The 24,840-nt window shown below is 42.7% G+C and overlaps 1 protein-coding gene across 3 annotated transcripts in view; it reads right to left on the bottom strand.

Annotated features, from left to right (window-relative positions):
* Positions 1-24,840, bottom strand: part of LOC119161269 (inhibitor of nuclear factor kappa-B kinase subunit alpha) — a 103,957-nt gene that overhangs the window by 27,860 nt on the left and 51,257 nt on the right. For all 3 annotated transcript variants that reach the window (XM_075879621.1, XM_037413658.2, XM_075879620.1), the window contains exons 12-15: positions 19,809-19,855; positions 15,006-15,085; positions 9,927-10,039; positions 9,789-9,835 (exon numbers count right to left, since the gene is read on the bottom strand). In XM_075879621.1, the coding sequence (XP_075735736.1) occupies positions 9,789-9,835; positions 9,927-10,039; positions 15,006-15,085; positions 19,809-19,855 (287 nt within the window). The remainder of the gene's footprint in view (positions 1-9,788; positions 9,836-9,926; positions 10,040-15,005; positions 15,086-19,808; positions 19,856-24,840) is intronic.

The following is a 24,840-nucleotide window of genomic DNA, read 5'->3' as shown; positions in this document are numbered from 1 at the left end:
AACAAAAAGACACAATCCTTGGATGAACCGTGAAATTAAACATGATAAACACAATGTAAACGACTTAGAAAATTGTTGAAGAAGATCCCGAATGCTGAAACTGGCTTATCTCTCACTTTGTGTATCATTTTCATGAAATCAAAAATAAAGACTATAAATGCTTTTAGCTCTCTAATATGCTAATTTTCTAAAACAATCAGCACAAAAATTTTGAAATTACCTTGGCCCTAAAAGCCAAATTCATGGCGCTATGTCTCTAGAAGTAAAGAAAGAGCAAACTTAATGAACAATTACTGTAAGTTTATTTTCACTAATGATGAAATACTATGCTATGTACAGCCCCTCAGTTCTGATACAATAGATGAGATCTCCTTAAATGAAGCAGGAATCTTTCATTGACTCTTAATACTAGACTGCAAGGAGAAAGCCAGTCCCGATGACATACCTAACGAAGTTTTAATGCAGTATGCTGAATGGATGGCAAAATACTTATTTTCATTATTTACTAAATCATTAACAACATGTTCTCTCCCAAGTGAGTGGGAAACTGTTGAAATAATACCAATTCACAAAAAAGGTAACAAAACAGACGCTTCCAATTTCCACCCTATTTCGCTAACCAGCACAACGTGCAAGTTGCTTGAACACATCATCCTCAAACACATTACTACGTATGCCAAATAAAAACGCATTCTATCACCACTTCAGCATGGTTTCTGCCAAGGCCTTTCTACAGTTATGCAAATAACAGCATTAGTACACGAATTATCACAAGCCATTGGCAATCAAAAACAAATATATTGTGACGAAGGAACGCGTTTATTTACAGGAAAATGGTTGAGATCGGTACAGCTCAGAGCCAGAAACCGGCGACCGAGCTGCTCGTGACCCAGACCGCTTCTACCTCTTCCTCTTCATGCGCCCATCGAGGTGTGTCATTTCCCCCGTTCGCAGACGATGCCCACTGGGCGAGTCAATAGGAAGGTTGGTGGTGATATGGCTTGAGGCGCGCGACGTGTGTCAGCTGTGTCTTGCTAGAGCGCCGACCATTGCTTGTGACGCCGGAGATGACGTATGTGACGTCACTGAGACGGTCAATGACTACAAATGGTCCGGAGTAGTGGGCCAGAAACTTTTGGCATAAACCACGTTTGCGGACAGGTGTCCACAACCACACCAGGTCACCCTTTGTGTAGGCAACGGAGTGATGGTGGGCGTCGTACCGGGTCTTGGAGCGCTGTTGAGATGCAATGGTTCGAAGGCGTGCGACGCGACGGGCTTCTTCAGCGCGGCATAGTGACTCGGCAACCGATGTTTCCACATCTAACGTAAAAGGCAGAATGGTGTCGAGGCAACTGCGAGGGGAGCGGGCGTAGAGCAGGAAAAAGGGCGCGTACCCTGTTGTCTCGTGTTTCGCGGTGTTGTAGGCGTTGTGATATAGGGCAGTACTTCGTCCCAGTTTTTGTGCTTGGCATCAACATAAATTGACAACATGTTCGTTAGCGTCCTGTTGGTCCGCTCTACGAGGCCATTCGTCTGGGGGTGATACGGGGTTGCGTGGCGGAATTGGCTGGCAGACAGGCGTAGGATCTCTTCAACGATGTCAGCGACGAACTGACGTCCCCGGTCGCTAATGACGACTCGTGGAGGGCCATGACGGAGAATGATATGCCGAAGCATAAACTGCGACACGTGAAAGGCTGTTGCAGTAGGTATAGCCGCAGTTTCTGCGTAGCGCGTCAGGTGGTCGACGCACACGATGACCCATCGATTGGCACTGGCTGACCGCGGAAACGGACCTAGAAGGTCGACACCAACAATCTCGAAGGGAGAGCTAGGAGGTGGTACGGGATGGAGAGGTCCGGGTGATGTAGTCGTGGGACGCTTGTGACGTTGACATTGTTCGCAACCCGCTACGTATTTTTCTGTGTCGCGTCGCATCTTGGGCCAGTAAAACCTTTGCTGGATGCGATGAAACGTTCTGGCGAAGCCCATGTGCCCACTGGTTGCGTTGTCATGGCAGAACCGAAAAATTTGGGGACGTAGAGCGCGTGGAACTACCAGAAGCAGACGGGCGCCTTGGCCAGAATAATTCTTCTTGTAAAAGACGGCGTCATGGACTACAAAAGAGCTTGAACTGGCCGGGTCATTCGCGGAGGCAAACAGGTGATCTAAGCAATGATCCTCGTGCTGTGCTGTCCGGAAAGCCGCGATGTCAGGAAAATGAGAGTCAATAGCTGTGATAAAATCGTCAAAATTATCAGCTTCACACTCGGTCGTTGGTAGAGGAAGCCGTGACAGGCAGTCAGCGTCTGCGTGGCGATTACCGCTCTTGTAGCGGACCGTGAAGTCAAATTCTTGTAACCGTATGGCCCATCGCGCAAGTCGACCAGATGGATCACGTAGGCTCACCAACCAGCAAAGAGAGTGATGATCGGTGATGACTGAGAAACGACGACCGTAGATGTAGGGGCGAAACTTGTGTACGGCGAAAACGACGGCGAGGCACTCCAATTCGGTAACCGTATAATTACGCTCTGCCTTGCTCAGGGACCGGCTTGCATAGGCGACGACGTGTTCAGCATTGTTGTGTCGTTGAATAAGCACCGCGCCGAGACCAACTCCACTGGCATCGGTGTGGATTTCCGTGGAAGCAGAGGGATCGAAGTGGCATAGTATTGGCCCGGAAGTGAGAGCGAACTTTAGTTGCTTAAACGCTGACTCACAATTTGGTGTCCAGTGGAAAGGGACGTCCTTGCGCAGCAAGTCAGTCAGTGGCTGGGCCTTTTCAGCAAAATTAGGTACAAAGCGGCGAAAATAAGAGCATAGGCCCAGAAAGCTTCGTAGCTCGCGGATAGACTGTGGCTGCTTAAACTTGCTGACGGCGTCCACTTTCTGCGGGTCCGGCCTAACACCAGCTTTGTCCACAAGGTGTCCTAAAACCAGTGTTTGCCGTTCACCGAAACGACATTTTTTTGAGTTCAGTGTCAAGGCGGCTTTCTCCAAACATGTTAGAACAACGTCAAGGCGATGATTATGTTCTTCAAAAGTTCGTCCAAAAATAACCACATCGTCCAGGTAACATAAACAAATTTCCCATTTAAGGCCTCTCAAGACGGTATCCATATAGCGTTCAAATGTTGCCGGAGCATTACACAAGCCGAACGGCATAACATTAAATTCAAATAGACCGTCTGGCGTTACAAAAGCCGTCTTCTCTTTATCAACTGGATCCATGGGAATCTGCCAATACCCGGATCGCAAGTCTACCGAAGAAAAGTAGGAAGCTGAATGAAGGCAGTCAATTACGTCATCAATGCGGGGGAGGGGGTACACGTCCTTCTTGGTTATAGAATTGAGACGCCGATAATCAACACAGAACCTCCAGGACCCGTCTTTTTTCTTTACCAAAATAACAGGTGCAGCCCACGGACTTGACGATTCTTGAATTACACCAGTGGCTAGCATCTCGCCAACTTGTTCAGCAATAACTTTGCGTTCGGACACGGACACGCGATAGGGCTTTTGTCGGAGAGGATGAGCAGAGCCAGTATCGATCTTGTGACGAGCGCGCGTGGTCGGTATCTGAGCCCTAGGCACCGTCCGTGCAAAATCAAATACTTTAGCATGTCTCGCCAGCAGTGCAACCAGGTCTTTGCGCTTCTGTGAGGAAATGGACTTGCTAACCATTTTTGAAAATTCAGCTTCCATACCAGAAGTTTCCGGACCCGCCCTTTCAAGATCGCTTAAAGCTCCAATGCAGGTGCTGCTCTGCTTTTCGAACAGGGCAAGGCGCATACCAGCCGGTAGTACAACCGACTCGGGTGAGCTGTTTATCACCCATAATTGAGCCGTCTCGTCTGCGAGAGATACAATGCACCGTGGTACAAAGATGTTTTTCTTGAGACAAGCTACAGGCAATGGCTCAATCACTATGTCACGTGAATTCAAACTCGAGTTGGTTTCCGAAGTGGTCACTTGTACGCTGGCCGTGGACCACGCTGGGAGAAGTACATCTTTAGCTACAGTGAGGTTACCTTTCTCACAATCAGGCTGCTGGGCGAGAGTAGACAACAGAACCTCACCTGCTCCACAATCCACGGTCGCACGACACTCTCGCAAAAAGTCTATGCCAAGTATAACGTCATGCGTTGATTGAGCCAGTACTGTGAATTCCGCCTTGAACGTTTTACCGGCAACACTAACAGACGCAGTGCAGACGCCGACAGGACGCAAGAATGCGCCGCTCACTGCCCGAAATGTGGCAGGTTTGTCCCAGTGAAACATAACCTTACGGCCCAGTCGTTGCTTAAAAACTAAACTCATCACGGAAACACTTGCGCCAGTGTCTATCAATGCCATCGTGGGAACGTCGTCAACAAGTACCTGAACCTTATTCTGAAGCATAGAAACTGGTGGAGGCATTCTTTGATGAAAATCGGTACGTCCAGCGACCTCACCTCCGTCGGCCGCGCTGGCTAGTTTCCCGGTGGCGGAGACGACATTCGTGACCGGCGCCGTGGAGACGGTGACCGAGGTGGACGGGTGGTGGGCGGCGTTAAGCTGCGCACAGATCCGGGCGAATCACTCCGGTTGATCGGCTGGTAGGCGTGCCGCTCGTCAGTTGGGTTGGGGGGCCAGTAGGTGTAGTCAGGCCGTTGGCTTCGTTGTGCAAACGTCGCGGATCTCTGAGGGAATGTCGAACGTGGATTACGTCGCATTGGGCAAAATCGGGCGATATGTCCACGAACACCGCACTGGTAGCAGACGGGCCGTTCACGGGGCATAGGGAACGTCGCTGGATGTTGAGGGTACGCGGCGCTCTGTTCCCACTGAGACGCAAAAGGAGGTGGATGGCTGTTGTAGCCGTAACGACTGTGGGGAGCATGAGGCGGCTCTACATAAGAAGACGCCGGTGGTGGAGCCCTTAGCTGAGGGCCGCGGTTGGAATAGCTGCGCTCCTCGAAACTCGTAGCATTGATACTTGTGGACGGTGTATCGCACGGTGGTTCTCGGGCGTTCAAGGGCGCGTAAAGGTGACGACGGAGTTCCTCACGTACAATGAGGCGAATCGTTGACGAAAGGTCGGTAGGCACGGAGTCTTGGCACACATCGACAGTGGCGACGGTCGTAACATTGGCAAGGCGTCCGAACTTCGTAGTGATGCGGCGAGTCTTCAGGGCCTCAAACGTTCGGCAGTGCCCAATCACATCGGCCACAGACTCAAGACTCTCCTTGCCGATAAGGAAGTGGTAGACGTCTTCCGCAATTCCTTTGAGAATGTGGCCCACCTTGTCCTCTTCCGTCATGTTGGTGTCCACACATTTGCACAGTTTCAGTACCTCCTCAATGTAGGTTCTGCATGTCTCACCACAAGCTTGAGCTCTCTGCGACAACATTTGCTCTGCACGTTTCTTCTTCGTCGCAGGGTCGCCAAAGCACTTCTTGATCTCCTCCATAAACTGGTCCCATGTTGTCAAGGTGTCTTCGTGATTCTCGAACCACACTAAAGCACTGCCATCGAGAAATAGACCCACGTGGGACAACTGGCTGGCCGCATTCCAGCCATTGGCTCGGCTCACCCGTTGATAGTGGCTGAGCCATTCTTCAACGTCATCGCCAGGTTTTCCTGTAAATGTGCGTGGCTCTCGGTAGTGGAAAGACGGCGCCCTCGCGACCGGCTGCTGGATGTCTCCGTCCAAGTTCATATCTTGAGGTAGTGGTGGCAAGCCCGCTAGTCGACGGCTGCGGCGAAGCTCGTGCTCTTGCGGTTCCGTCGTTAGTAGACGGCTGCTCTCCGGTCTCGCTTGACAGTAGCTGGCTTACCCAGCACCTCCACCACAACTGTGACGAAGGAACGCGTTTATTTACAGGAAAATGGTTGAGATCGGTACAGCTCAGAGCCAGAAACCGGCGACCGAGCTGCTCGTGACCCAGACCGCTTCTACCTCTTCCTCTTCATGCGCCCATCGAGGTGTGTCAATATCTTAAACTGCTGGACTTCTCCAAAGCTTTTGATCAGGTGTGTCATAAAGAACTAACCATAAAAATCGGAGAAGTGTTAGATAAAGGGCAATTAGTGACTGGAGTAGTGCCTACTTATCAAACCAAACACAGTTTATCAAAATTATTCACCAAAAATCTGCAATAACCATAGTTATGTCAGGCGTACCTCAGGCAGTGTCTTGACTCCATTTTATTCCTAATTTTTATAAATGATCTACCTGCATCTATTAAAACTAAAATAAGGCTTTTCGTCAATGATTGTATTATATACAAAGAAATTGACTGTTCCAATGATCACCTTGCCCTCGAAAGTGATCTAAAATCTGTGTTCCAAAAGTGTGTGCAGTGGCAGATGCCATTAAATTTAGGTAAATCAGCTTTACTTAGAAAACCAGGAAAACCATTCAATCAAATTTTTCTTACACAATTGCGAACACTCAGCTAACTCCAGTTAAGGAACACAGGTATCTTGGCTTAATCATATCTGAAGATATAAGATGGGAGGCACATGTAAAACCCGTAATTTCATCTGCAATAAAACGACTTCTTTTTCTCAAAAGGTGCCCACATTCGACACCGCATGCAACGAAGCTGCTTGCCTACTACACATTTGCGAAACCAGTGCTCGAGTATGCAAACGTTGTCTGGTTTCCATCTACTGAAAACTTAATAAATAAATGGGGAAACATGCAGAGGAAAGCAGTTAGGTTTATTTTCAACAGATACCACACATTTGACTCCACCTCAGAGTTAATGCAAGAAGTAGAAATACTGACCCTCCGTAACTGTGTAGAACTTGCTCGCCAGAAAAGGCTCTTTAAACTTTTTCACAATAAGCTTCGTATTGATAGAAGCAAATACCTATCTCATCCAGAAATCAGGCCCTCGCGTCATAAGCACCCTATATTTCTTCAGGAATACCTGAACAGAACTGGCTGTTTTAAATTTCTTTTTTTTCCACAAGCCATGAGTATGGAACAGTCACCCTACACACATAACTACCTGTAATAACAAAAAAAGCTTCATGTCACTCCTGGAAAATTATCTATGGCATTCCCAATCATAAACTGTTAATATAGTACTAACTGCTGTTTTTATTTGTATTATCACATCATTTTCATCCTTTAAAGACATATACACACATTATATGTGTTTACTATATTATACACTACTTTTACCCTATTATTTTATTTACTTCTTTTTTATTTCTTTTTCATGGCACTTTTTTTTGTAGCTCTCTATAGGTGCATTTTTTTATACTCCCACATGTCTTCCTGCAAATGATGTTTATGTTGAACTGATGTTTATGTTGAACTTGCTTATATTTGTTGCATATTGTTATTTCTAAAATGTTCAGTTTTGTATATTTTATTTCATGTACGCCCTTCCTGCGAAAATCTTCGCTAGGATTGGCAGTATGTCTGAAATAAATAATCAAAATAAAATCTCATTGACCCACCTAACTTTCTGTCGCCCCTTAATCCATTTGCCTTATCTGGGAATCCAGTTAGTTACCCTTAACGACCAGCGGTTATCCTGTCTACGCGCTACGTGCCTGGCCCATGTCCACTTCTTCTTGATTCAACTATGATATCCTTAACCCTGGTTTGTTCCCTGACCCACTCTGCTCTCTTCTTGTCTCTTTAAGGTTACACCCATCACTTTCCTTTCCATCGTTCGCTGCATCGTCTTCAATTTAAGCTGAACCCTCTTTGTAAGCCTCCAGGTTTCTGCTCCGTAGCTAAGTACCGGCAAGATACAGCTGTCATATACCTTCCTCTTGAGGGATAGTGGCAATCTACCTGTCATGATTTGAGAATGCTTGCCGAATGCGCTCCACCCTATCCTTATTCTCCTACTTGCTTCAATCTCGTGGTTTGGCTCCGCGTTTACTACCTGTGCTACTTCCAGACTCTCTCCACCTATTGCTAAGTGCTGTTTTTTGCCGAGACTGTTGCACATTACTATAATTTTGTGCATATTAATTTTCAGACCTACTCTTCTGCTTTCTATGTCCAGTGCAGTAATCATGAGCTGTAGTTCGTCCCCTGAGTTACTCATCAAGGCAATGTCATCAGCGAATCGCAGATTGCTAGGACATTCTCCATTAAGTCTTATTTCTAACTCTTCCAATCTAGGGCCATGAAACCCTCCTGTAAATACGCGGTCAATAACATTGGAGAGATTGTGTCTCCCTGCCTTACACCCTTCTTTATTAGGATTCTGTCGCTTTTTTTATGAATATATGGTGGCTGTGTAGTGATGGAAGTGCCTTTTTACTTTTGGGAGCATACTTTGCAGCAGGAAAAGTACTGCTTTGGAGCAGCCGTAAACGTTTTTGGAGCAAGAAAAAATGCTAGTTCATAGCAGCTATTAGTGCCGTAGATTAGCTGGAGTTAAGAGCATTGGTGAAGCATCTCTTAAACATTATATTTCTTATGAAATATCTATGCCAGACAACAATCAATGTAATTATCATGTAGCAAACAAAGGCAGGTTGTCAAAAATGTGCTGTGAAATGAGCTACAATTTAAAATGCTATTATTTGTGGCAGAAATCAAACCAAACCGGGAAAGCTGAGCTGATTATAAAAGTAACCGCAGTCCCATGTGGCCAAATAAGCAGTAGATAATCGGTATGCGATAAAATCAATCCTGCTTATTTTTACATTTTACCACAGTAGCCTACATGTCTAGCTGAGGAAAAAAAACAGCCAAATGAGCTACATGGTTAATATGCCAGTTCTTGTAGCACAAAAGAGATCAGACCCGATAATGCTGCCACTAGCAACACTCTGGGATGATAGCACCCAGATTCTTTTCAGTTTCTTTAGGATGTACGAGTTGATCAAACCAGTAAAAGTTCATTCTCATTCTCTCAGTGTCACTTCGGTGCAAGTTTGGAGCAATTATTACTAACAAAAGTTACTCTTTGGAGCACCATTTCTCTTTTGGAGCAGTTTGGAGCAATTTGAGCAGCACTTCCATCACTGCTGTGAATTCACTAGATTTCTTCCGGCATGTTCATCTGGGGTTCGTTGATGACCTGATTTCGTAGTGCCCGCATTACTGCTGATGTCTCGACTGAGTAAAACGCCTTCTCGTAATCTATGAAAGCTATGTACAGATGTTGGTTGTATTTCGCGCATTTCTCTATTACCTGATTGATAGTATGAATATGGTCTATTGTAGAGTAGTCTGTACAAAATGCTGCTTGGTCCTTTGGTTGATTAAACTCTAATGTCACCTTAATCCTATTAGCTATTATTTTTGTAAACAGTTTGTAGAAAACAGACAGTAAGCTGATCGGCCTGTAGTTTTTCAAGTCCTTGGCATCTCCTTTTTTGTGGACTAAAATTATGTTAAAAGTGTCTTGCCTGTCAAGAGGCAAGACACTTCGTATATAAGGTGGCCAGTTTTTCTAACATCCTTACCAGTAGCTTTGCCTCTTTGCATTCCTTCCAGGGCTTTCCTTGCTTCCCCTGCCATTACTGCTACGATGTCAAATTCCTCTGGGCTATTATTGCTTCTTACGCTATCACCCTGGTTCTTCCGGCTTCTGTACAGCTCTGTAGAACTCCTCCGCCACCTTAACTATCCTATCCATATTGGTTATGACATTGCCTTCCTTGTCCCTTAATAACAATATATAAATCAATCATAATCAAATAAAAATCATATAAATAACAAAATTGCACATCAAAACTAAGTCGTGAGAAGGAATGTGTGGATTCTGTTTCTCTTCTTTCTTCTAAAGCAAAAGAACTGGGTTATACAACATACCTCTTTTTTGCTTGCCTTTCTCATAAAGTTGCAACATTCGAGCCATGCTGAAGAAAGAAGAAAAAAAGTGTTCATTTTTTCAACAAAGGAAGACAAAAATCAGAAGAAATTAGAATTGTTCTCACACACAAAACTTACATGTCATCAAGGATTTTCAACAATGTACCCTGGCCATATGGTGTTCTCTGACTCTCCTCAAGTATGGTGCACAGTTTGTTGAACTTGTTGAAGCAGTACTCAACTTTTTTACGCTGTGGACAAAAAGTGACTGCCAATGATATAGTTCAAGATTCAACACATAATATAGAATATGAACACAGAATATAGTTCAAGATTCAACACATAAAATTGAAGTATTTTTGCTAGGCACTGACCACAATTTATCGTGTAAATTCAACAATTCAGTGCATCAGACATGCAACAGGGACACTGTTATTAAGCACGATGGTCACAAGTCACTTTATATTCCCACTGATAGCCTTCACTGCATTCATTCTAATCTGCAACAGTAATGTCCAGAGTGACTGCACCAACAATTTTGTTCTTACGATGTGCCCTAATTTCAGTTCTTGTAGAAAGCTTGCGCCCAATATTTTTACCTCTCCCAAAACAGAACACCCCCTAAGTTGCTTGCAATGCTGTAGGCAGTATAAAGCTTTCAAACTGAGACTGCACAATGTCATTTGCCAGAGCGCCACAGTGTCCATAGGAAACAATGTACAGTTTTTCACAATATAATGAAGAGTCTGCCTGCGATTTCCATATACAAAATGTTCCACTGCTGCCACCAAGAAATACCAAGGCGACGAACAGAGACTTCTATAAATGCCACTGGAAGACAGGCTGTGCAACACAAGGTTCTCACAGGCACATTTTTGAACTCATGCACCACACAACATAGATCAGCCACTGAAGTGGAGCATGTCCTTATCTGGTAGCACTGGAGAGAAAGAAGGGAGAGGGGGGGGGAGAATGTAAGGGAATCTGAATGCTTGCCTCCTCACTACACGAGTGGGGAACACGAAAAGCATGCTCATGAACAATCTAGTGCTGTGCACTATACACTCAAACCTCGTTACAACGAAGTTGAAGAAGAGCCACAATTATTTCACTATATGCTTTACTTCATTATATAGATTATAACAGTTCGTGGCAATGTATGCTCAGATGGGCGCACACCTATAAGCATGCAAAGAAGGAAACCGCCTCGTGGCCCGATGTACCACTATGCGATCACGTGTGGGACAGAAAATAAGCACAGTCAAATCTCATTATTTCGAGCCCACTTTATTCGAATTTCCAGTTAATTCGAACTCATGCTGCGGTCCCGTCAAAGCTAGGTGTATTCCAATGGGCAAAAACACCCTGTATTTCGAATGTGCAAGCACTTGCGACAGTTATTTCGAATATACCGCGCTCCGAAAATGCTCTCAGCACCATCCCCAATCCTGCGGCGGCACCATTCAATGCTGCACGCGAAGAAAGAACAGAAGAAAAGACTGTGGCAGATTGTTTACTCTCTCTCAAATGCCGATCTGTGACGCGCCTGTGCCACGCTTCTCCCTTTTCAGTCTCTGCACCTAGAGACCCTTCTCCTTTCAAGGCTGCGAGCGAAGAGAGAGAGAGAGGGAAAAAAAAAAGAAAGCTGTCGCGGAGAGTTGGCTTTCTCTCTAATGCCGATCTGCTTTTCTCCACATGGAGACGCTCCTTTTTTCTCGATGCAGAGGGTAGCAGCGGAGACACAGTCGTTGCCGTTATCTTTAGAGAGTGTTGGCGCTGGACTTAGCTGCACTGCTATGCTTTGCAAACTGCGTGCAAAATTGATTGACTTGCTGCAAGGCAAACGTGTGCAGATGCGCGTCATTGATTACTTCAATTAATGATGGATGTCCTGATAGATTTATGAATAAATGTAAGTCTTCTGAAGCTTCTCCACCGTCTGCTCTTAGTGAGAGGGAAATCGCTTTGCACCGTGGCGCCGCTTCTCGGTCATGTGACCCGCTGAGCGCTTCCTCAATCCTCTCCGCTGGCTGTGTGAGGAGGACGGCTCTCTTGGCCGCGTGTGGCGTGGCTGTAAGGTCGGGGCGAAAGTTTTGAAAGAGCCGCGTTAAACGAGCATCAAACTCCGCAAAAAACAATATAATTAACACACCACGGTCGTTTTTTTTTATAGACTATTTATTAGACTAGGTAACTTAGTTCGTTATATACATCTACCAGTCAATTTTACTTCGTTACAATGAGGTTTAAAATGCATGGTTCTCAATGGAGCTGTCAAGAAGAACTTCATTTACTTCGCTATATCCATTATATTGTTATATCGCATTACGTTACAACGAGGTTTGAGTGTACTACTACCAATATAGTTCTATAATCTATACCGCCTGTAACTTTTACCAGTGCCCAGTCGGGTGTTTTTGTTGCTGCCACGTGTCAGGCAGCAAGCATGAGTAGCCATGGAAGTGGCAGTACTAAATGCAATGAGCTCTCACTAATTTTTCAGTTGCAAACATTCAGGAAGCAGATGGCACTGACAAGGCTAATAATCTATTAAAGGAGCCAAGAAACATTTCCAAGTAACGATCAAACGGTTTCATTATTGCTTTATGAATTGACTGCTGGCAAGTACGAGCGGAGTTATACCGATTTGCCACACACTTTAAGCACTTTCTCCTTTTGTACTCGCGAGCGCACTAAAAGTACGCAGGGGTGGGATGACAAGGGGGTAAGAAACTATGTGCACCCCTCAGTGCACATCATAGTTTAGAGAAGCTTTTTTTACTTTTGTCTCTATAAAAACACTGCTTACGTTAATGTTATCGCGAACATGCGCACGGGTACATGGTGGTATTCCACGCCGGCCGTGGTAAGTATGCAGCTCAGGATGCTCAAATCAGCCATTGGCCATAGATGACATGGTAATTGGGATTTATTGCATCATTTTTCAAGAGAAGAGAGAGGGATTTTTTGCCAACTTTGATAATTAATTCATCATTTCCAGGCTGCATGCGGCATTATATTGTTTCGCTCACATACTTCAAGGCACTTTGACTATTGATCAGCAGCATTTTCTGACCACGCTGAAAAATTGTTGCAGGGCCCCTTTGAAAGAGAGTCTTGGTGAAATGCTAGAGCAGATAACTAGGGGAGAGAAGGGGGCAGTACCCAAACCGACTGCTCAGTTCAGTATAGGTACTCATCTTGAGAAGGCAGCCTTTCTTTTCTACTCTATTCTATTTCTCATTTCCCTTTCCCCTCTCTGCTTTCTTATGGGTTAAATAGAAATCAGTGTAGTTGTAAAAATTGGCTTTAGCAACCTCAATCTACTATATTTTTTTTTTACAGAATAAACATAGAAAATTGGGCTTGTAAGATTATGTTCATGACTAACAGTACGAATGATGCAGACAATGAAGAAAGCATCATTGCTTGTATCATTCTCTCTCTTCTATTACTGCATTGCTTTGCACTCTTACCCATGAACATTTACTTTTTTAAACCAACTAGATCGCTGAGAAAAAGAATGTCATCGTTTGTTTCAGAATATCCCATAGCCTGCTTTTCATGGTCTCAAAGAAATTATCTCTGGGCTCTGAAGTTTAAAATAAATTCCAGCCAAAGCAATAAAAGTGGGCACTTTTAATACAAATGAAAGTTTTTTTGGCAAGTGCACCGCTACAACAAGCTTTTAAATGCCTGCCATGCTTCTGGAACTGCATGCAGTTACCCACCTCTCTGCTAGAAACACTATAAAATCGTGTGTTCTGAAATAAAATTTCCTTACATTACAAAACTACTCTTGAAACAGTGCGCGACAGCAATCTGAATTGGTGACACTGGAACAGCTCTTGCTTCATTCCTCAGACAAGGTGTGTATGCAAAGTTGCAAAACAGAAAGTGTGGCCACCATGAACAAAGGTGCTATAATTCAGCTTGTCGTCTTGCTTTCTTCTGATGCAATTTGAAACTTTTGTTTCTATGGTGTGCAAATGGTTTTCAATGTTCCACACTCATTAGACAGGCTAGAGTGCAAGTGGTTCAGGTTGGGGAACATACAGCATCAGCGTTGCACCAATCAACACCTGCAGTTAGGACACCAAGCCGCAATGGCTGAATGGGCACGATGGTTTCGCTTAAACTAATTACTATAGTTGGGCCTACATTTTTTTCAGCTTTACATATGACATACGACCAGGGTGAAAAGGTAGAAAATGTAGATTTCACAGATTTCATCAAATGGAGGTTTAATATGGTTCTCAGATTATTATCTCTCTCTTCCTCTCCAATGTCTATTTACTAAAACAAAAAAAGCAGGCCAACGTGACCTAGCGCATGCTGATCTCTCGAGCTAAAGTGGATGCTTGGGCAAGTTTCTGCAACATACTTAAAATGAAAAGTGCTCAAAAGACAGAGCAGCAGTAAAGGAAAGACACAGCTGAGCCCTCTAGAAATGTTCTCATGTTCTAAAAAAGAAAATTTGAGACACTACAGGTAAAACTAACTTATACAAAATATCTTGGATTTCACTTTCACAACCAATACTATTAAAAATCAAATTTTCACCAAACTTTCATAATGTTCGAAAACAGAAGAACAAGCACTCCAACAAAAGAGTTTCTCGCAGCACGTGTAGATGAGCAATAATTTCGCCATAACCTGAACTGTTTACATCTATGACACTAAGCAATTATAAAAACAATGCATCTAGCAGAGCACACCCGCCCTTTATTCACACAAATCAGCATCCATATTTTTTTTCCAGGCTATGCAAAAGCTTGCAAGGAATTTGCACAAACAAACTATAAGAATATGAATGAGCATAACACTCAAGTTAAAGCTAATAATTGCTGGGGTTTTACATGCCAAAACCACGATATGATAACGCATGCAGTAGTGTGGGACTACGAATTAATTTCGGCCACCTAGGGTTTCTCAGTGTGCATATAAACTTAAGCACTCAGGTGTTCTTTGCATTTCGCCCTTATGGAAATGTGGCTGCTGTAGTAATACTCAAGTTATAGGCCAAATAATACTTCTAATAAATATTTTAGAAAAATATTTTAAGTAGTAGAAGTAATTTTATGTGACAATCACAATACACTTAGTACAATACGCTTAGTACTTGGGCAATATCTCACAAAGCATTTTTGCTGTAATAATGAGGCAAAGGCATGTACTACTTCAGGCCTATTTGGTTTTAAAATCAAGCCAGCATACCTGGTCGTAAACATCGCTGAAAAATTCATCAACGACACACCATTGTTCCAGCAAACTGGCTGTATCAACTGAAGATTCACCTGTTAGAGACATAAGAAAAACACGCTGTACTTTAAACAAAGCAAAACTTTTAATATAAACAGCTTAAAAGTGCTAAAGCAGGTAACACAACGCTGATTGTAGTCTTGCTCAAGGAGCAACATTGAGAGAAAAAAACTGAAATTTTAGAGCTGCTTTAGCTCATGCTAAGGATAGTACATGCAAAATCCTAAGTTTTCACACAGTATACATTACATTTGACGTTCTCAGTTGACTGTGCTGTTACTTCACATTATACTTATTCTCTTTTGGTCGTCTTAACATCACTACTGATTCTATATGCAGAGGCTTCGTTGCCGAGGTGTTAATCAAATTTGATACTAATTAAAATTTCAGACTACCCAAACATTTGATACACTATTGAAATTATACACTATTACAACTGTAATTAACAAATCACATTTGATTTGTTTTCATATCACCTTAATTCAATTTGATTCATCTATCATGCACCTACTCAACAGAGTGATACAGGAAAACTAAAGAAAGGCACTGTTGGTATTCTCAGCGATGTCCAAAATGATGGAGCGAGGCAAGGTTCGACTTAAAAGGAAACTATATTATATCAAAGATCTGAGTGAATCCGCGGTCGCTACATGTACAAGGTAACGCGGTTCGGTGCTGAAGCTCGCTCGGATGCGTCCGACGCCACTCGTGTCTCGGCTCGCTTTACCCTTCCATGGCGATGCATTGTCATGCGTTCCAGGTTCACGAGACCATTCTTGTTCTTTTTGTGTTCGTTGAATCAACGCCACATGGCAACAGCCCCGAGAAGACGCGTTCTGGGCTCGTGTGGCGTTTCTTGTGCGGACGCCGAGATGCTGCTGGTGAACACGGCCGTTGTGAACGCAAGTGCTGCTGACAGTATTCCCCGATTACTATGTAACAGACTTGTGTGAATATTCCAATTCTTCGAATATTCAAACAAATAGTATAGTATTTGAATTCGCTTTGATTCAAATTTAAATTATTTCCAATTTCCAAGTATTCGCAATGAATGAATCGATGTATATTAATCTGCATTCAACCGTCCGTAAAGGTAGTTTAACTGCAGTGTAGAAATGCTAAGCCATGAAAGCACCTATCCAAAAGAAATCGGCTCTGCGGCAAAGCCCCTCTTCAAATTTAAAGGGACCCTGCGACATTTATTAAGCATAGAGAAAACGCTGCCGATCGGTAGTCCCGGCTATATAGAGCACACGAGCCAAATATTATAGCACAGCACGCGGCCCACAAATCACAATAAATTCTGAAAGTCAGATGAAAATTGCTCTCGTCTCTCTGCTAATGACGCCACATGCTCAAAAATCACTCGTAGAAGGCCATCTATCAGCCCAGTGCCTGATTCGAGCATGGCACGCTCAGTTGTTACTGGGGCCGCCGCAAGAGGCTGCCACTTACGTGCGAGATCACACTGAAAAGTCACGCATCCTAAGAGGGGAAAAAGTGCTCAAGGTCATGAGGTGCCCATGACTTATTTTCTTCCTCTGTGCCATGTCTTCCTGCATCCAGTGCTTTCATCGGGACGAGAACAGAGAATGCAATTGCAGCATGCAACAAATCTTTGCAACTCCACTCGTACTGAACGAATTCTGAAATTTTTTGTGGCGGTGAATCTGAGAGGCAATAAGCTTCTTTAGTGAATCCATTCCATGGCTTCTTCAAAAAATGCTGCAGGGCTCCTTTAAATGAACATATTACCCTCAAATCATTATTTTATGAAGCTTAAAAGCTCGTTATGACGGTTTATGTGCTCTTCAGTATAAAAAATTTTTAAGTGCTACGTATTTTACAGGTTATTACTTGCATCCTATCAAAAGTCAAATCCTGCTACTACTCAAAGTTGTTTTTACTTTCTTCAAACGAAAAAAAAAAAAAAGTTCTGTCCACAGAGGCCCTACTTCAATTTTTTTAAAAATCTTGGTATGTTACTTAGTTCATGATAAATGTGCTTATTTTCCTTCATATGCAATATATACTATTCAAATTTGATTTGAACTTATTCGACTAAAATGAATTGGCTTTGAACCTAAAATTCACTATTTGCATAAGCCTACTATGTAGCTACTGGTCAAAATATGTGTGCCAATATCGTTCCACTCTTTCATGAACATATTCATGCAGGGGGTCCCACATTACGGATGGAAAAGAGGGTTGGGGTGGTGGAGGCACTGTAGCCTGGCAACTGCCCCCTTCCTTATGTTGATGCCTTTGGTGCTTACTGTAACCTGAATTTATAAACCAAACAAATGTTTCATACACAAACTTCGAGGTTAATTTTCAGTGAAACAAATTTCCACTTACTGTGCAAGAGGATTACAACACAACATAACACAAGGCAAAGAATCTAAGAAAAGAAGGGCTCGTGTTGTGCTGTACTTAATGAACCAACTAGCAAAACAACACAATTTGGTAAGTCGCAGCGCTGTAGCGTGGAACTACAGCCAAACAGTTTCCTAAGCTGATCCTTAACACAATTGTATGTAGAGTCAAACAGTTTCACAAAAAGCAACGAGCATGTACATTTCCCACTTGCAGTACCATTTCTGTATTTTATTTAGATCATTTTTAGAGCTCTTCACCATCATTCAAACAGAGATATATGAATCTTGTGGTGTTTGAAAATGATAAAAGTTACAATACTGACTTCGCAACCCCACTTGATTTGATTTGATGAGGGGTGAGTGCAGAGTTGCCAGTTCCACTTATATTAAGCGGATTTGAGCTCCTTTTTTTGCCAAGTCACTTGTAGAATTTTCTTGTCATTTGTCACTTTTTTTGGGGGGGGGGGGGGGGGGGCTTATTTGCACTTATTCAACCAGTATAGTTACTTTAGTGTTCATCACGCTCACCAATAGCGAGTTTGTCGATGACTGAGTAGTTGAGTATTCAAGTCAAATGTATGTTGGGGGAATCAAAAAGTAATGTTAACCATTCACTCGCAAACTTGCATTGAATCAAATGGAGCACTACCCTGGAGACAATGTTCAAAAGTAAGTAAAAGTAAATATGTAATTTTATTCATAGTTGCACTTATTTTAATTATTGTGATCTTTCAAGTTATCTTCACATCTGAGTGACATTTTTTATTATATTAAAGACTCCACTTTACATTTGAGTGACCTTTCCTATAATATTTAAAAATATTCTGATCAGAATTCATTAAATCTCCACTTCTTTTGGGCTTTTTTGCAAAAGTCGGTCGCTTTTTTGCGCTTCCTTTGTGATGATTATTCGTTTGTTAGCTCGATAGGATCTGGCAACACTGGTTGGATGGGAGCATCATGGCTCTTCCACAGTTTTGTTCATGCCTATTTTTATACCTGTGTTATTCAGGGTACTTTCAACTGCTCTTGAATTGAATGACAGAAAACATCAGAACTTTAGTCCAACAAAACAGTGGTTTTCGAGGAGTTATATAGTGCATGCCATGCTTAGTTACATCACGTGGTCACATGAAAGTGCCTGGATAGCATCTGCGATTCTTAAGAAAACTTCCTAAAGTTTTTAAGTAAGTGTTTTAGGAAAAACATTGTTTTGGTCTGTTTTACTATAGCATCTGATTTTTTTTTTTAAATCTGACAACCAGTTCAATTGAGGAAACAATACAAAAGCCTATTTGCTGGTTATCTTTCTTTACATACATTTTTGAGTGCTTTCGATCCTTTTTGTCATCTGCGTGGTTCCAGTAGATGGTTTTACTAGATTCAATCATCAGTTGCACTGACACAACAGTTCGTTCTTTACTGAGCAGCTGATTATTTGCAACAAAGGTGCATACACCAAAATGGATGTGGCTACGCTATCAGTTGGCATCTATCAACTCGGTCCACGAGTCTCAACTGAAGTTAACTGCTGTTAAGGATGTTGATGGCAGCTGCTGTGTAACACTCCTGTGGTTGAGTTCAACTGTCATTAAGCTTAAGTTTAAAGCACTTTTGCACATGCTGCAATATAATTCAAGGTAACAACACACTTTTTGTGACAGTGTGTGTTGCTATGATTTGCATTTTTAATTCTTTCTAAGCCAATGCAACATAAATCACATGGAAATGGCTGGCCATAACTGTGAGGAGGAATATGGCACAACTGGCCAACAAGCTGTCAGGTTTGTTTTCCATAATACCATACGACCATTTCAATAGTTAAACCAGCGCAACGTAAACACAGACGAGATGCAAACAGGACTAGCGCTTCAAGAATGATTTTAACACGCACTAGAATCTCATTATCACAAAGCTGCATATTACAAAAAAAAAAAAAACAAGTTTGTTATATTCGAAAATTCATTATTAATGTTACTCCTAACTCTATCTATTGCAAGACTATTTTTCATTTACTTCGTTATAACTGACATTTCTTTATACTCGTGCTCGTTATATTGAAGTTTGAGTGCACATGGAAGGTCCGGCAGCCATTTGAGCAAAATTACAGAATGTCCTAAGCTGTATGCAGAGGTGTGCTATTTGGCTCAGATGTGTGTCATAGTATGACATTGCTAACCATAGTGTTCAATCCCAAGGCCAAAACCTATTTCTTTATGATGTTGACTGTGAAAATTAAATTGAATGCTTGTCTATGTTACTGACAACAGTACAGCTAAGCCAACCTAAAGATATGCACAACTCTCAGCAGGCAAATGATATGTGGTCTCATTAACAAACTTTCTTCACATGAAGAAAAGGCTTCACAGCTTTGACTAACCTTGGCTTCTCTTCCAATCCTGTAGAAATTCAACATCAGTAGTGTAGCTGAAAAAAAAAAAATATTACAGATATTAGGAATGCATAAAAATCAGCAAATAAGAAAGAAACATGCCATGGCAGCACAGAAACACCATTAGGCAATGGGGGAGGTTACAAAATGAAGAGGGGAAAAAATCAAGGAATAAAAGAAAGACAGCTGCTGGGACATATCGTCACATCTATTGTATGACGCCTCTTTTATTAGCACAAATGTGTTAGGTTAGATGTGCTCAGCTGTATTAATTAAAGGGAACTTTCAATGCTTTTTAAACATACTAAAAAAAAAAAGAAAGAAAAGAAGAAAGACTGCTAATCTGTAGTGAACGCTTCTGAATGTTACTGCATAGCATGTAGCAGGACATTTATAATTTAGTGTAAAAAGGAACTCAAATCATTCATCTGCTGTCTCCTGGGCAATTTATTTATTTACCCTCAGGGTCAACAGACATTACAGAGAGGAGTGGTTATATTTATAAAAGAAGTGTTCCAGTTATATAACAATAGTATAAATTTGAACAATATGTAAAGATTATTAGGATAAATAGCACAAATAAGTAACCTAACAATATTATACATTGGTATTTGCAGAGGACAATAACAAAAAAGAAATAATAGTAACGCAATGAAGCAGTGAAAAGTAAGTTGGCACCGACATGCAGTAAGAGGGTGCCAGTGGGTGTAACAGGTACTGGCTGATTACTTGAATGCCATGCCAGAAGACTATCTAAAAGGGTACATGCTGTGTGTTTAAGCTGAAGGCCACAAGACTATCTAAAAGACCACATGCTGAGTGTCATAAGCTGAAGGGGTCCACTGATATGACAGTTCCTTGAATGTGTGTTCCTGTATGACTTTTATCACATTTAGGTGCTTTTCTGCATACATTTCGTGGTTCAGTGCAAATACCCGTTTTCTATATAGTATTTCGGTTGTTTTGCAAAAAATTTTAATTGTTAGTTCAGCACCATTTCTTTGTCTTCCTGTCCTGCCTTTAGCGCTGTTTTATTCTTCGTCTAATAAATTTCCTGAAACTAGGTATGTTGAGTCTCTGGCTCCATCAGAAGACAATACACATCATTTTCGCCGATTAAGATCTGCCCCAGCAGACGTTGTCAATATTCATGACGTCACAGTGACTGGTGTGAGAACTTTAAGGTAGCATTGCCACCCGCATTTTCTTTTTGCGCATTTTGTCACTTACTAAGCATCTCCTAGCAACAGCTTTGGTGTTTTTGGCAGAATCAAAGCATCATTACTAATACGAAAAAAAATATAATTTTTCTCTTCAGTGTCCCTTTAAGCGGAGATGCTACTCGAAGACACTTTTTTTTAATATTCACTCACTCTAGAGCAATAAAACTTGAGCTATCTATAGAACTTTTTATGCTGATTTCAAATATATAATTAGTTTTCTTGGAAGTTACATTCTTACTGATGCCACCGAGGTCTTCCGATTTGGAGCAATTTTTGGAGCAGAAGATTTTCATTTTGGAGTACATTGGCACAGCAAAATTTTTCATTTGGAGCACATTAGAGTAGAAAAATTTTCCATATTGGAACAATCTGGAGCACCTAACTTCAAATTCTGGAGGAGAAGCAAGTTGCATTTACATTCAAGGACAAAAAAATATTCTAAGGCTCTTGTGAAGAGCTAGGAATACTTAGATTCATTGCAAATTCCATAGAGCCAATCATAGAAGCACTTCCTATTTCAGTTGATGATGCAAGAATAATGGCATCATGCTGTTGAGCATTCTGGAAAAACTTGTTCAGGGATTATTTCTGTAGCAAACAAACAGAATACTGGTTGAATAAAATTGTACTTCATGAAATAACTATAAAAGTACACCTATGTGGTTATCAGCAGATAGGTGGACAAATGCTATGATAAAGAATGCTAGAGACTCACACAGTCCCAAGTGAATTTCCCTACAATGACTTGAATAAAAAAAGGTTCTTTTTCTTTATGACTGATTAGACTGTTGGGCATAATACGACACTATTCAGCTAGTCTCAGAAATCCAGACTTCTCCAGCCCTCATTTCTGTGCTGCAACTACACAACTTAACAAACTTCATTTTCCTTTTGCAGCGATACTTTATATGGCTAGGGCGTTCTTTCTGTCTATACTCTAAAAACACCTTACCGTGTCCTCTAAAAACCAGTACATAAAAAAAAATCTCACAGCATACCTTCTGCATACACCTGAGACAACTCTAAGGCAAGATCCATTTTGTTTTTAATGAGACAGCAATTATGTGGACATTTTCGACTGGTTTTTGTCGTTGCCAGGGGTGTAGCCACACCTTTTTAAAAATTTGGTGGGGGTTGCACTTTGATTTGAAGGGGCATGGGGGGCAGGCAAAAGGTCATTTTGCACTATATATGCTACGGCAAAAAAATTTCGGAGGGGGGGGGGGGAGGACATTCCCGATGTGACCCCCCTTTTTGGCTATGCTACTGGCTGTCATGTTTTGTGTGATGTCCCAATCGATAACATCCCCCAGCGCATCGTGCTTTACACGTGGGTAAAAGCGCGCGAGCAGGGTGACGAACGCGAGTGAAGAAGAGATAAGAAGAGCCGAAATATCTCTTTTGCACTGAGGGCGGATGCAATAACATCACCCCATGTGCCAGACCTTCTAGTGATTGTTGCTCAAGCAGAGAGGAACGCGCCGCCAGTCTCCAAGGGACACGAAGGATCGAGCGAGAAACATGAGGGGGGGAGGTATTGTTATGATCTTTGACTTTTAAGGGTAGATCGCTGGTGCACACGCTATTTACGGCTGGTATACCCTTCCACCTTGTACTTTCAACACGAACAGACTGTGCGAAAAGTGCTTCGCTTTATAGAGCGGCCATATGAGGGTATGCACTGAGCCTTCATCGCAAGGCGGCCACACCATCATCACGCCATTTCAGAGGTCCATTCGTACGTGCCATTCAGAATGTACAGATAGAATCACACTAGTCTAGAGCAGTGGAACGTGTGCCTGTCGACACTGTTGTTGGCCGCGGCTTCTATCTCAGGTTAGCTACAAGCTTCCATTGATGCTTACATTAAAGCACAAGGACCTAACACGCCGTACAAGCATGTCTGGTAGCATTACGACGCCTCTCTTTACACATTTCTGAAGAAAACGCCAGCAGGAGTGGCCGGTTTGGTGCTCTAGACAAGTGTGATTCCATATGCACGTGCATCGACGTGCAAGAGACGTTTCGGGGGTCTGTGGTCACCCAAGTCGCGGATATCGAGCACAGCGCGTGCAGCAAGTTTTCAAGTTTTTGCGAGTGTGCGAACCTTAGAAATGGCAACCCCAAAGCTAGCGCTTCTCACGGATGATGTCAAGCCCTATTATTTAGTATAACAATGCAATTTGTTGGTATCACACTCATTGCTAAGAATGTAAGTGAAACTAACAAATTGTATCTTTTAGATCCGATATCACGCAACTCAAAAGAACGCTGGCTAAAGGGACAATGATCACTTCAGTTGCCGAAGCTTTCGTGCTGTCAGTTATCTAAACGCGAAGCAGATGTTAGTAGCACAGAAAGTTCATGAACAGTCTCATTACACCTCAAGATAACGCATGTCAGCTACTTCAAGCGACGCACCAGCCTCCCCTCCACCCCTCCCTTAAACGAAGCAATAAATGCGATGCTGTGATGTTCATCTTTTACTAACCGTCAGCTATTGACTCTGGAAAGCGAGAGGCGGATGTGTAACAGGATGTAGCCGCTTTACAAGCCTTCCGACACCAGAGCCGTCAGCGATGGCCTCCCTAAAGCTGCGCATATTAAAACCGAATTGTGGCTGCTCCGACCAGGACGCATGCTTTTATAAATGATATGACATTTAAAAAGAAAGCATGCAAGAATTTTCAATTTGGACCCTAGCAACCTCAAGTTCAAAAGGGCAGGGTCTTTTAGGGGGCTTTTACCGCCACAGGGATTTTAAACGCGGATGTGCTGGTGGAAGAAATTACGACACAGAACTTCTGTATAATGATCCATGGATTAGAGAAAAAGTGTCAATGCGTAACCACTATTTACGTATTTTTCTGTGGACGCGAAGCACAAAAAATTAGATAGCGATGTGCAGACATAGACGTGACAGACATTCTGGCGGCACGTGCAGTTATTAGTAGAATTGCTTTATTACATGCCACGCAACTCTTCAAATGAACTATCAGCAGCGTTCCTGGAATGGACAACATTCACCCATGAATCGCCACCACAGTTTCAAGTTACCGATTGGACTATACACCACGAGCCTGTGCGGAGAGCCTGTTTCGCCGTTAAGCGGACTTGCACAACAGCGTTGTGCTGGCACCGAACATAGCATCGTGGATTTTAGGACGCACGCCTAACCGTTGTTTATACAGCACAATAATATAATTACGCCAATGTAACTTTGGTAGTCCCGAGAACAAGGTGCCCATGTATTCATGCACCCACGTGGCTAATGCTGGTGATAGACGCTCCCAAATCTGACTTTGGCATAGTTTGGCGCAATTCCCCTTGATATTATCAGGATGGGGCAGAAAATCTGATTTGGCACACTTTGGCGCAGGAGAGGGATCACTGCATTCTTTCAGTTCTGCGACATGACAAAGTCAGAAACTTAAGCCTTTTGCTTATCTCTTTTCATCACTAAACTTCCGTAAATTTTTACCATTGATAGTTCATAATGTTTCAAATGAAGTGTAGAATGGAGGAGCCCTGCCGTGGTGGTCTAGTGGCTAATATTTTCGGCTGCTGACCCGCAGGTCGCGGGATCGAATCCCGGCTGCAGCAGCTGCATTTTCGATGGAGGCGAAAATGCTGTAAGCCCCTGTGCTGAGATTCGGGTGCACCTTAAAGAACCCCAGGTGGTCGAAATTTCCAGAGCCCTCCACTACGCTGTCTCTTATAACCATATGGTGGTTTTGGGACGTTAAACTCCATATATCCATCAATCAAAGTGTAGAATGCAAAAAATTAATTAGGAA

Source organism: Rhipicephalus microplus, chromosome X, assembly GCF_043290135.1.
Source record: "Rhipicephalus microplus isolate Deutch F79 chromosome X, USDA_Rmic, whole genome shotgun sequence".
Lineage (NCBI taxonomy): Eukaryota > Metazoa > Arthropoda > Arachnida > Ixodida > Ixodidae > Rhipicephalus > Rhipicephalus microplus.
The sequence above is the reverse complement of the archived record's forward strand: the minus strand, read 5'-3'. Positions and strand labels throughout refer to the sequence as shown.